Source organism: Capsicum annuum, chromosome 4 (genome assembly GCF_002878395.1).
Source record: "Capsicum annuum cultivar UCD-10X-F1 chromosome 4, UCD10Xv1.1, whole genome shotgun sequence".
Taxonomy (NCBI): Eukaryota; Viridiplantae; Streptophyta; class Magnoliopsida; order Solanales; family Solanaceae; genus Capsicum; species Capsicum annuum.
Genome location: NC_061114.1, coordinates 226,137,293 through 226,151,055, shown reverse-complemented (window position 1 = coordinate 226,151,055; position 13,763 = coordinate 226,137,293). Strand labels below are relative to the sequence as shown.

Here is a 13,763-nt window from a genome sequence, read left to right as displayed (position 1 = left end):
CCAAGAAATATAGTACTATCGACAGTACAACATAAAGCTTATAGTATCATTCTCTAATTTAACATACATTTCAAAATTTATAGAAACATTTACTTAATAGAATTCTATTTTAGAAGTATTTTTCTACTTGAATAGTAGAAAGGAAATTATTAATTAATTTTTATTCCATATATTTTAGGAATCCCATTTATTTTAGGAGGTTTAGTTAATATAATAAAAAAATAATTAAATAATAAATTGAATAAAATAGTGAAAAAACAGTTGTCTAAAGAGAATTTTTTTAATGAAGGGCAACTATTATATGAATAAAGTTCAAATTTACTATTACATGAATAAAGTTAAGATTTACTACTTTAGAAGTAGATTTCAGAATAACTTTTCTCAGTTATTCTACCTCTTTCGGAGGTGAGTTGTGTGTGATACAATCAAAATCAAGTGCATCTTTTTATTAATAAGCTTCTCATTCCCCAGGAATGAAATATAATCGTGTCTTAAGCCTATCAAATTGATAGCTTATAACCTCTTTCAAGATATTGCTATTACAAGAGCAAATCGAGGCATACGTATGATGTAGAGAATATTTTTTCCTAACATATCTTATGCGTGTGAAAATATCATCACTTTTGATGATCATTATCATATTGTCTTTTCACGCTTATATTTGTACATTCAATCGATTTGTCTTCTTTCAGACATATTTTACACTGCTACCACATTCACTACAGGGAATGGAGCATATTTAATGGGACAAATTTCATATCTTTTCACCAAAGACATTATTTTACCTTAGCCATCATTATATCATAAATATGATGCATTAAGATTCAAACTCAATGTCTTATTCATATAGAGGCGTCTTAGGTAATAAATTGATGGGACTTAAACCCAACATATTATCATCCCTTTTGATAATATTGTTCTTGAGGAATAAATTTAAAACATAAATGGTTCCAAATCAATTATTTTTCCTCAAATCCAACAATAATTACATCATTAGTAACAAAAGATAAATAACCATGAAATTACCTTTAAATTTATAATCTCACCTTATTTGGTAGAGTCTCGTGCTGATAACGTGTTATTAAATATTAAAGAATAAAGAAGAAGAGTAGAGAAAGAATAGAGAGTAATTCTTATTTCTTTTGAGGGATTCTCTTTATTAAATTATAATGAAGGAAAAAACCTCTTTATTTATAGGGAAAAACTAACATTGAGTTTCTAATTTTTTCATAAATAAACATTCACTATATCTAGTAAAGTAGACATTTACTGGATATGGTAATATATTTATAACAGTTTGGATGGTTGTTACGTATTGTTTCATGATGTATTGTCTTGTATTGTATTGTATCGCACTGTATATATTGTTTTAATAAATACAACATTTTGATAGAAAAATAGGATATGGGGTAGGACTACATTAAAAAGATAATAAAGGATAGTAGAATTGTTAAATAATAAGTAATAGTAAAATGAGAAACCAATATAAGGGAGCGACATGATACCACCAAATCCGTCGTCTTTACATAACTATGAAACTTAACGATACACTACAATAAAATTCACCTAACAAACAAACAAAACAAAACAAAACAAACATGCTTTTGGTAATAACAATACAAGACAACACAATGCAATGCAATACCATCCAAACACTTAGGTCGTATTCTAGTACTAATAAACAACCAAAATTCACTTAATTTTTCATACTTTGACCTTACCTACAAGCATAAAAGTATTGTAAACAACAGGTCTAACCAATTTAGGCTCACCCCATGCTTCCTGAATTTCTTTAACCAATTTATCTGTTAACAAATCAACTCCTTTTTCCTTAGCAGTCACAGTTGCTGACCATGATTTGAGCCATCCCAAGAACCCTTCAAATGAAACCTCTTTTTTCATCTCAAGTTGAATTGGTTCACCTTCTGAACCTAATCCCACGCTCTCAAAAGGAAATGGCAGTGTTTTGTACCCACCAAACACGAATTTCAGTATATTTGAGTGCCAATATGGTTGTGTTGAATCAAGAAAGCTCTTCATTTTTTGATCAAATTCAGGGCTCACACTCATCATTGCGTAGCTCCAAACTGCTATTATGCCTCCTGGTTTCCTTAGCACACGATTTGCAATCGAGTAGAACCTGTGGAAATACATTACAAACATATGCTAACTCACAAAGTATAAAATCCGAATTGTCATCTCTTGACTACTGAACTGAACTATATCCATTTGGAGAAGTCAAAAATTATTACTACTCGACTTTGGATAATATGAGTTATATTTGTAAATTAGTCGATCGAATCGAACCTTGGGAGATCAAACCAGTGAACAGCAGTAGCAACAGTGATCAAATCAACAGAATTATCACCACCAGCTATAGACACAAGTTCCTCATCAGACATGGAAAGTGGTGTGTGGAAATACTGAATCCCTGGGTGTTTTTGTGCATGCCTTAATAGATCTTTTCCTATATCTGTTGCTATTACTTTTTCGTAATGCTCAGCTACCTGAGACCACCAAAAATAAAATACTAGTAACACTTAATTACTAAAAGAATAAATACTACGGAGAAACCGCACGCACACATTCGCAAATTCACAATTTTAGTTGTAACTTTGTATTATTAGCAATCCATAAAGTTGTGAACCGAAGGAGTAAATTTCACCCATGATCACTTAACTTTGTGTCTATTACACAAAAGTCATTTCTCTTTCATTCATTTCATGCATGGTCATTTAACTTTGCTTCGATCATCACAAAAGTCAATATGATCAGATTTTCTAATAATCCCACCGAAAAAATGACGTGACAACCTTAATTAGTTGTTAATTTTAATTTAAGAAAATATAATACACTACCCATATCTTTGACCCATTTTATATGTGTCCAACTCAATTATCCTTATGAATTATATAACAAAAAATATCAATTTCTTAATAGATTAGGCTACCTAGTAATTCATAGAAAAAAAATTGATCGATATTTTTATGAAATTAAACTAAAATTTATAAAAATGAGGAGAAAATAGAACAACATAACAAGTCTGAAATAAAAATAAAACACTTCTTAAATTATATTCATCTGTGTCTGTAAATTACATTAATTAAATAAATAAATTTAAGTAATTGCTTTTAATCATAATAAATAAAAATGAACAGGGACAGTACATTTTCAATTTGAAGTTTACACTCTTAAAGAATTAATAATTAATATAAAATTATTTTTATCATAATATTCATATTAATTGATGTATAAGTTTAAGTTTGAGGAAATAATTAAGAGAATAAATAATTATCTTTATTATTAAGAATAAAATATGAAAAAAAACTTAAAAATTAATTTATTAAATGAAAAATAAAATTAAAAATTATTTTTTACATAATAAATAAATAAAAATAAGCAAAACACTATCGACAATTTTCTTTTTAAATAGAGAAAGGGGGGAGGTGGGAGCGAGGATTGGTTTGGGAAGGAGGCATCATATTTTATTTTGTGAGCATGTAACAAAGTTTATCCTTGCCAAACAAATTTAAAATGTGATTTTATCAAGCCAAAATCCATAGATAAATAAATCTAGACAGACACAGTCAAATTAAACACTTGTTAAGAAAAATTAACTTTCGTGTAATAGAAACACATGAATGTAATTTACGAAATATTTTATTTTTATTTCAAACTTGTTATGTTGTTCTATTTTCTCTTCATTTTTATAAATTTTAGTTTAATTTCATAAAAATATCGATAAATCACTAGGTAGCCTAATCTATTAAGAAATTGATATTTTTTTATTATATAATTCATAAAGATAATTGAGTTGGCACATATAAAATAGGTCAAAGATATGTATTAGATTTTCTTAAATTAAAATTAACAACTAATTAAGGTTGTTACGTCATTTTTCTGGTGAGATTATTAGAAAATCCGGCCATAGTGACTTTTGTGATGGTTGGAGCAAAGTTAAATGACCATGGATGAAATGAATGGAAGAAAAATGACTTTTGTATAATAGACACAAAGTTAAGTGACCATGGGTGAAATTTACTCTGACCCGAAGATCACAAAGTTCAAGCGCAAAAATACAAGGTAAAAACTGCATGCATATACTAGATTCCTGTGATCTGACACTTTCCCATATCCTTCACATAACAGAATCTGCTGGAAAATATGTTCTATGAACCCATACAAAAGTATACGAAGAAGAACATAAAGCTAAAGGCTTAATAATCCGAATAAACGAACACATAATTTGATGCTTGAAACAAGCGTGAAATGCTTTCCTAAAAACAATATTTGCTCTCTCTTTGCGAGATTGCTATGAGATTAAATGTAAATAGTTTTAGTGGATATGATGAGCCTATGAAATTCTACGCTAATAAGCAAATAGTGAAGAAATTATTTTGGAAAGTAAGAAATCAACAACTTGATCTTTTGGGAAGAAAATTACTCCTTGGAAAGGTTGTAAGGAAAATACACAGTGAAAAGTTTCTTTGTAAATGCTTAGTGTGAAAAGATACGTTAAAATAACAAGAGATCGAATATACATAGAAGCAGCGAAAATCAAATACCGAAACGACATAACCTTTCATGTAAGAGACATCTTTTTATCTAAAACATAGTCTTATAGAAAAAGATAGTTTTTTTATTAAAAGACACCTTTTCATAAAAACATATACTCCCTCCGTCACTTGACGGAATTTAAGAAATAAGAGAATGACTTGATAATGTTTATAAAATTATCCTTTATTAAAAAATGTGCTACTATCTTTTTTTTAGTTAAGTGGAACCAATAAGGGTAAAAGTGGAATTGTGTCTTTAAATAGTTATCAAATAAGGAAAGATGACATTCTTTTTGGGACCGACTAAAAAATAAATGATGACACATAAAATCCGTACAGAGGAAGTGTTATTTACAATGTATTCGGGTATAAGAATCTGTATACATGCAAGACAAACTTCAACTCTAGTTCAAGTCTATGACAAGAAACTTTTGAAGTTACTCAACACCTTCAACACTAGATTATGAATAATCTATCTAAGAAGTGTGTTTATTTTCAGAAAATAGATGAAATAGAATTTTAAGGCCAAGTCCTCTGACTTCACGGAGTGTCCTTAAGGAATAATTTCCCTCACTGTACTCGTGGTTATGGAATCTTCCTCCCAGAATAAAATGATCTTCAATCCGAACAATAGCGGTACCGCAAATTGTTGAATTCAATGAACTCACTCAACAGTTTGATTGATCACACAGAATGTTTTTGAAGACAAGAAGAGAGTTTGTATTTCAGAAAATTTGTGTCTAAACCTGTGGATGAAAGCAGGTTTATATAGCCTTCATATGCCTCTTCTGAAAAGTGGCAATGGTTCACTTAAAATGTGTGACCTTTCCTGAAAAATCATGTCAGTTCGTCCAAAGATTGCATCTTTTTCGAACAGGCAGACCATTTCATGAATTAGTGTGTCATTTCGTTGAAGGATTGCATCCTTCCAAAGCATCAGTTCGAAATACTGCATCCTTTTGAAGTATCAGTTCGAAATACTGCATGCATATAACTGGAGGTCCTTTTGAAGTATCAGTTCGAAATACTGCATGCATATAACTGGAGGATCAAAACACAGAAATTTTTTTTACTGGGTTTATATTTTTCCTTCGGATTAAATTTCTGTCAAATAAATTGATCTCATCGATCGATTATTTTCCGAAGCCGAAGCCGAGCGAGCGACGACGACGACGGCGCAAGGCATCTCTTATTTCTTGCCTCACTTACCAAGTGGAATAAGTGTTTCTTAATATAAACACTTGAAAGTCACATTCTCCCACCAATGTGGGAGAAATAGTATACTTTCCATTTTAGAGTACACTTTCTATTTTAGTGTTTTCTTCTCTATTTTTCCTTCCACTTGGTTTCCTCCATTTTTCATTCATACTTTTCATATACTTTGAACCCAATAATCCCCCACATGAATGGGAAATGTCTATTTTTCATAAAAAAAATTACGGACAAGTATGTGATCATCAAGCAAAGACGGATTGCATCTTCCTTTTGAACTTTCCATAGTGAACATGCAGCGGATGCACTCGGTCAATCAGTAGATTTGATATCTTTAAGCCGTCGAGCTTTAATGTACACCTAGACAACACATGTCACACAACCAGCCTTTTACCATTTATGATTCTCACGGTTTTGTTCTTTTCAGCCATGAACAAGTCCCGATTTCATGAGAGCTTAGATAATAGGACTTTACTAACATTCTCCTTGAAGCGGCTTCCACTTTGCCCTCACATAGGTGATTTCTAAACGTTCAATCCTATAGATTAAACTATTTGGTCAAATCTGTCAATTTTAGATAATCATTAAAAGACTTTTCACCTTAAGTCTTATCCTTGTTTACTAAACATTGTCTACATCATGAGAATGAGTTGGGTAATTGACAATGTTGAACCTGTCAGACACAACTTTGTTTGATCTCCTTGAACCTAGCTCTTGGGATCTCAAGTCTGCTAGGTAGAGTTACCTCCATGCTTACTTGTACTAGGCCTTAAACCCATTCCCTTGGATGTACTTTCCACTCCTTCACTAGATAGGCCTTTTGTAAGTGGATCCGACATATTATCCTTTGACTTTACATAGTCAACAGTGATAATTCCACTAGAGACAAGTTCCCTAACGGTATTATGTCTCCGTCGTATGTGACGAGATTTAACATTGTACATCATGCTCCCTGCCCTACATATTGCCGCTTGGCTATCACAGTATATACATACTGGTGCCACTAGTTTGGACCAATAATGAATATCTTCCAAGAAATTTTGGAGCCATTCTACTTCTTACCAGTTTTATCCAATGCAATAAATTCAGATTCCATTGTAGAGCGAGCAATACAAGTCTGTTTGGATGATTTCCAAGAGACTGCTCCTCCACCGATAGTAAATACATATCCATTTGTGTATTTTACTTCGTTTCATCCGGTGATCCAATTCGTATCACTATATCCTTCGAGTACCGCGGAATATTTATTATAATGCAAGGCATAGTTTTGAGTGTATTTAAGATACCCCAAAACTCTTTTCATTTCCATCCAATGAGTTTTGTTGAGATTACTCATGTACCAACTCAATTTTCTAATAGCGCATGCTATGTCAGGTCGTGTACAGTTCATTATATACATTAAAAATCTCAATACTCGTTCGTACTCCAATTGTGAGTCACTTTCACCTTTATTTTTTTAAAGTGCAAAGCTCATATCCAATGGAGTCTTGGCAATACCAAATTCCATATACTTTAATTTTTCAAGTACATTTTCGATATAATGAGACTGTGACAATGCCAACCCTTGTGGAGTTCTATGGATTCTTATTCCTAAGATCACATCCGCAACTCCAAGGTCTTTCATATCAAACTTACTCTCGAGCATTCATTTTGTTGCATTTATGTCAGACATATCTCTACTAATGATCAACATATCATCCACATATAAACAAACAATGACTTGGTGATTCGCAGTGTCTTTAATATAAACACATTTATCAAATTTATTTATCTTGAACCCGTCTGTCAACATGGTTTGGTCAAACTTTACATGCCATTGTTTAGGTGCTTTCTTTAGTCCATACAACGACTTAATAAGTTTACACACCTTATTCTTCTTTCCTGGTACCACAAAACTCTCAGGTTGTTTCATGTAAATTTCTCCCTCCAATTCTCCATTTAGGAATGCGGTTTTCACATTCATTTGATGGATTTTAAGATCATATACTGCCGCCAAGGTAATTAACATTCGAATCGATGTTATCCTTGTTACTGGCAAGTATGTATCAAAGTAATCAAGACCTTCTTTTTGTTTGAAGCCTTTTACTACAAGTCTTGCCTTGTATTTGTCAATAGTACCATCCGCCTTCATGTTTCTTTTGAAGATCCATTTAGAACCTAAAGGTTTATTTCCTGGAGGAAGATCAATCAATTCCCACGTATGATTACTTAAGATTGAATCAATCTCGCTGTTGACTGCCTCTTTCCAAAAGGATGAGTCTGACGACGACATCGCTTCTTTAAATGTTTAAGGCTCATTTTTTAAGAGAAGTGTTACAAAATCTGATCCAAACGAAGTAGACGTTCTTTGACGTGTACTACGTCTTGGATTCTCTTCATTATGTACATTCTCACTTGGTTCATCTCGAGGTCGTTTAGATCCTCCACTAGACTGTTCATGTCTAATTTTATACGGATAAATATTTTCAAAGAATTCAGCATTATCTAATTCAATTACCATATTTTCATTTATATCCGGATGTTTGGATTTATGAACCAAAAATTGACATGTTTTACTACTTTTAGCATATCATATGAACACGCAGTCCACCGTCTTAGGTCATATCTTAACCCTATTAGGCATAGGAACTTGGACGTTTGCTAGACACCCCCCACACTTTGAAATATTTCAAGTTGGGTTTCCTTCTTTTCCATTTTTATAAGGAATTGATTGTGTCTTACTATGGAAAACTCTATTGAGTATACGATTAGCTATAAAGATAGCCTCCCCCCACAAGTTTTGCGATAAATCAGAACTTATAAGTAAGGCATTCATCATTTCCTTCAACATTCAATTTTTTTTTCGCAATACCGTTAGATTGAGGTGAATATAGGGTCGTAGTTTGATGGACAATTCCATTCTCTACACATATTTCGGCGAAGGGAGATTTATATTCTCCGCCCCTATCACTTCTTATCATTTTTATCTTTTTTCCTAACTGATTTTCTACTTCAGTTTTGTATTGCCTAAATGCATCTATTGCTTCATCCTTACTATTTAGCAAGTAGACATAACAATATCTAGTGCAATCGTCAATAAAAGTTATGAAATACTTTTTTCCATCACGTGATGGTGTTAACTTCATATCACAAATGTCAGTGTGTATTAAATCTAAGGGATTGGAATTCCTTTCAATGGACTTATAAGGATGCTTTGCATACTTTGATTCCACACACGTTTGACACTTTGATTTATTGCACTCAAAGTTTGAAAAAAACTCTAAGTTAATCAGTTTTCGTAACGTTTTATAATTAACATGGTCTAAACGTTCATGCCACAAATTATAAGACTCAAGCAAGTAAGAAGAATTTGAACTTTTATTAATTTCAACATTCATTACATTCATCTTATAAAGGCCCTTGGTGAGATAGCCTTTTCCTACATACACTTCTCCTTTGCTAATTACAATTTTTTCAGAAATGATTACACATTTAAATCCGTTCTTGTCTAGAAGTGAAACAGAAATCAAGTTCCTACGTAATTCTGAAACGTACAAGACATTGTTAAGTGTCAAGACCTTTTCTAAAGTCATTTTCAAGCCCACTTTTCTTGTTTCTTCTACCTTAGCCATAATGGAGTTAGCCATGTAGATCATTTCTTCTACTTGAGCCAGAGCGAATGACGAAAACAACTCTTTGTTGGCACAAATATGGCTGGTGGCACCAGAATCCATCCACCACTCGCGAGGATTCCCCACCAAGTTGCATTCTGAAAACATAGCACAAAGATAACCACATTCTTTGTTGGACTCAATCATATTTTCTTGGTCCTTTTTTCTTGCCTTTCTTAGGGGCACGACAATCTGTGGACTTATGGCCAATCTTGCCACAATTGAAGCATTTTCTCTTGAATTTCTTCTTGGGTTGATTGCTTTCTTGTTCAACTTTCTTCCTTTTCTTAGAATTGTTTTGGTCATCTTCTACAATATGTGCTCCATTAATTATAGAATTCCCTTTTGACCTTCTCTCGGCAGCCTTATTATCCTCTTCAATATGCAGTCGGACAATAAGATCTTCGACAGTCATCTCCTTGCATTTGTGCTTTAAGTAGTTTTTGAAGTCTTTCCACATAGGTTGCAATGATCGTTGCTACTTGAAATGCATCATTCACAATCAAACCTACAAAATAATTTATGTGAGTACTAAGAACATTTTCAATTTGTTCAACTAAGGTATTTTTCAAAGATATACCTTTCGCTAGGAGGTCGTGGATGATTACTTGCAATTTCTGCACTTGAGAGACAACCGATTTGCTATCTATCATTTTAAAGTCTAGGAACCTTGCAACAAAGAATTTCTTAATTCCCGCATCCTCTGTCTTGTATTTTCGTTCTAGTGCCCCCCACAATTTCTTCGATGTCTTAGTTCCACTGTAAGCATTATAGAGGTCGTCTTGGAGACCACTCAAGATATAATTTCTACAAAGGAAGTCTGAGTGCTTCCAAGCCTCTACAATTATGAAACGCTCTTTGTCCGAGGTTTCTTCGGGCACCTCAGGAGCATCCTCACTACTGAAACTTTGAAAACATAATGTTGTGAGGTAGAAGAACATCTTCTTCTGCCATCTCTTAAAGTCAATGCCCATAAATTTTTCGAGCTTCTCTGCAGGTGCCATAGGTTGCGGAGCATTCACTAGACTTGTTGAGGCAATACTAGTTGCCCCCACAGTCATAGCCGCATCTTGTATTTGACTTTCGTTAGTCATTTTTCCTGTCACCACAAGATAATAAAATTTAGTATTTTCAGAATATTACTTATAAAGTTAAGCAACTTTAAACTTTTCTTCTTATTTCTAGTTAACGATGAAGTTTTTATGACTTTCAATCGTCAACCGAGTGATCTTTAACTTGTGATGAAGATTTTATGTCTTCGAATCACTAGTTAAGTTCAAAAGGAGTAGAAAACTTAAAGCTTTAATCTCCAAAAATAAGCAATACAGATTCTGCAAATTATTCCTTAAAATTGTTATTTACAATGTATTCGGGTACAAGAATCTGTATACATGCAAGACAAACTTCAACTCTAGTTCAAGTCTAAGACAAGAAACTTTTGAAGTTACTCAACACCTTCAACACTAGATTATGAATAATCTATCTAAGAAGTGTATTTATTTTCAGAAAATAGATGAAATAGAATTTCAAGGCCAAGTCCCCCGACTTCACGGAGTGTCCTTAAGGAATAATTTTTCTCACTGTACCCGAGGTTATGGAATCTTTCTCTCAGGATAAAATGACTTTCAATCTGAACAATAGCGGTACCTCAAATTGTTGAATTCAACGAACTCACTCAACAGTTTGATTGATCACACAGAATGTTTTTGAAGACAAAAAGAGAGTTTGTATTTCAGAAAATTTGTGTCTAAACCTGTGGATGAAAGCAGGTTTATATTCATGTCTAAAAGATGCAATCTTTGGACACGAGTTAATGTAGTATTCTGAAATTAAAGGCATTATTTATTTAGTTGATAAATTTGTAGTTAGACATATATTATTATATTTAGATTAATGTAATTTGTATAAGAATAATATTTTATTTTTTATTTTCCATCCGGTGTCTGATGTCCGCATTGGAGTCCTAACGAATCCGGACCACGCGTTGCAGGGCCCATTAAGGTGGCAGCACTCCCAACAGAGTTTTTTCCATACCCAGGGTCGAACCCTCGACCTCTGGTTAAGGGTGGAGCAGCCCCATCCACTGCCCCACAACCCATGTTGATAAGAATAATATTTCAAGTTGTTAATATGACACCCATAAAATTTCAAGATTCTATCAAATATTTTATATTTTTAAATTTTTTTAGGTATTTTAAGTTGTTAATTATTGTAATTTATGATACTTTTTATGTAATTTTTAAATAATATATTTTTTGAAACATATAACAAATTAATTATTTTTTAGATATTTTAAGTTGTTAATTATTGTAATTAATAATACGTTTTTGATATTATAATTTACTATTTTAAGTGGTTAGTTAATTTATAATACTCGCCTTGTTCAAACTATTGTGACATTGATAATCAATTGTATTTTAAAAATAATTAAGTTTTTAATTATTGTGATTTATAATAATTTTTCTTATATTCCAATTTAAGCGACATTGATATAATTTTGAGAGTCAACCAAATACCACGATTGGATTATCGAAGTAGGCATGTCTTAAATGACTAATAATAACTAATTAGAAGTGATATAGGAAAACTGTTATAAAAAATACTTATGAAAAAAATTTAAGTGGCCTTATATAAGATGTCAAATTAATTCAAAACATCAAGAATTAATTTATCATTTTGTATTTATTTTATCTTTTCTATTAAATGTTATTAATTTTTAATATTTAGATGACTTATAATAATTAAGTAAGAGTAACATAAAAAAATTACGATTGAAGTAGTTGAAACAGAAATATCATAAATATCTATTTTACCTTTTTTATTAAATATTATTAATTTCTTAATAATTAAATGTCATATAATAATTAATTAATTTCTTAATAATTAAATATTATATAATAACTAATTAGGTATGATATATTAAAATCACGAATAAGCAGGTGACAACGAAGGATGTCGAGGGAGTGAGTCTGCAGCTCCACGAATTAAAAGGCAGAGTAAATATGAAAAAAAAAAAAAGAATCTGAAAATTCATTTAATATGAATTAGAGAGAGGAGAGTAATAAATAAGTTAAAGAAAGAGAGGGGATTACTCGGACGGCAGCTTGGCCGTTGCCGGTGCCAACATCCCAAGCAAGAGAGTGGTGGGTGGTGAGTTTAGCCAGCATCGAAAACCATTCACGGGGATAAGTTGGCCGTACATCGGAGTAGAGCTGTGCATGCTTGTCGAACGATCCCGCCATTTGTATGGTGATTTTGTGCAACAATAATGGAGAGAAAAGGAAATGGAAATGGAGACACAACAGCCTTATGATCTATTCAGCCTTTTTGACTTAGCATGACTCCTTATCTACTGCACTTACGTGGAAAAGATCAGTCCCTCTACCATATTCCTCGTCAAGCAGCCCTACGTCCATTTAAATAAGGATTTATTTGACCATAAGTATTTATATATATATATATATATATATATATATTTTATTTTTATTTTTTTCAAAAAGTTATTTTAGAAAGTCGGTGTTTAGCCATGAGAAATTCAAATTACTTTTGAAAAAGTTAAAAAACAAATTTTACTTATTTTCACTTGTTTTTTTTTCAATTTTAACTTTATTTTTTGTTACAAATAACCCCTATTTTTTAATTTTTACAAAAACACTCCATTATCTTCACCTAACCACTAGAATTAAATGTCTAACTACTACATACAAAACATATAGTCTACTATATATAAAAGAAGCGCACGTATATAGATGATTATTTTGATAGGCGGCTATAAAATGTAAACCATTCCAAAGAAAAAAGGTACCTAGGGGACTTTGGATTTCAAATTGGGCTGTCTTGAAAGAGCAATAAGCCCACTTGGAATGGATTTAAAGCCCACGGGGACGGCGATAAATGGTTGTGACTAGGAATTTTACTTGTTCCATTACTCACCAACAAGCCCAATGGTGAATATTGGTGTTATGGTTTGACTTTTAAATAGTATACGTATGTAATTTTCACTTTTAATGTATGGAAAAATTATCCCCTATAGTATTATTAGATTTAAAATAACAAATTTTAACAACATTTTTAGATAATTGTATTAATAGTAATTTAGTTACAAGTTATAACAACTTATTAAAAGATATATTATTTTAATTGTATTTTCAATATTCGCTTTTAATTATATAATTTAAGATCAGTTTCATATTTATATGGTTGTAATCACTAATCAATATTCCCCTTAAAATGTGTATTGATAATTATGGTAAATATATATTCTCTTTCTCCATTCTAATACTCAACCTTTCAAAAATTTATTGAAAATTCTGATTCCATTAACTTACTCATATAATATTCATAT

The 13,763-nt window shown here is 31.7% G+C and overlaps 1 protein-coding gene across 1 annotated transcript; it reads right to left on the bottom strand.

Annotated features, from left to right (window-relative positions):
- Window positions 1–1,502: 1,502 nt before the first annotated feature.
- On the bottom strand, window positions 1,503–12,817 carry LOC107867054 (putative methyltransferase DDB_G0268948). The gene is made up of 3 exons (XM_016713150.2): window positions 12,511–12,817; window positions 2,308–2,507; window positions 1,503–2,140 (listed from the first exon to the last, which is right to left on the bottom strand). The coding sequence occupies exons 1-3, from the start codon at window positions 12,658–12,660 to the stop codon at window positions 1,705–1,707; spliced, it is 786 nt and encodes a 261-aa protein (XP_016568636.1). The 5' UTR covers window positions 12,661–12,817; the 3' UTR covers window positions 1,503–1,704.
- Between the last annotated feature and the right edge of the window lie 946 nt (window positions 12,818–13,763).

What these genes read in the sequence shown, in the direction of transcription:
- LOC107867054 (XM_016713150.2), bottom strand. Translation starts at nt 12,660, where the DNA reads ATGGCGGGATCGTTCGACAAGCATGCACAGCTCTACTCCGATGTACGG. An exon ending in ACGGCCAAGCTGCCGTCCGA is followed by an intron (nt 2,508 to 12,510) that starts GTAATCCCCTCT and finishes TGGTGGTCTCAG; the next exon opens with GTAGCTGAGCATTACGAAAA. An exon ending in CACTGGTTTGATCTCCCAAG is followed by an intron (nt 2,141 to 2,307) that starts GTTCGATTCGAT and finishes GTATTTCCACAG; the next exon opens with GTTCTACTCGATTGCAAATC.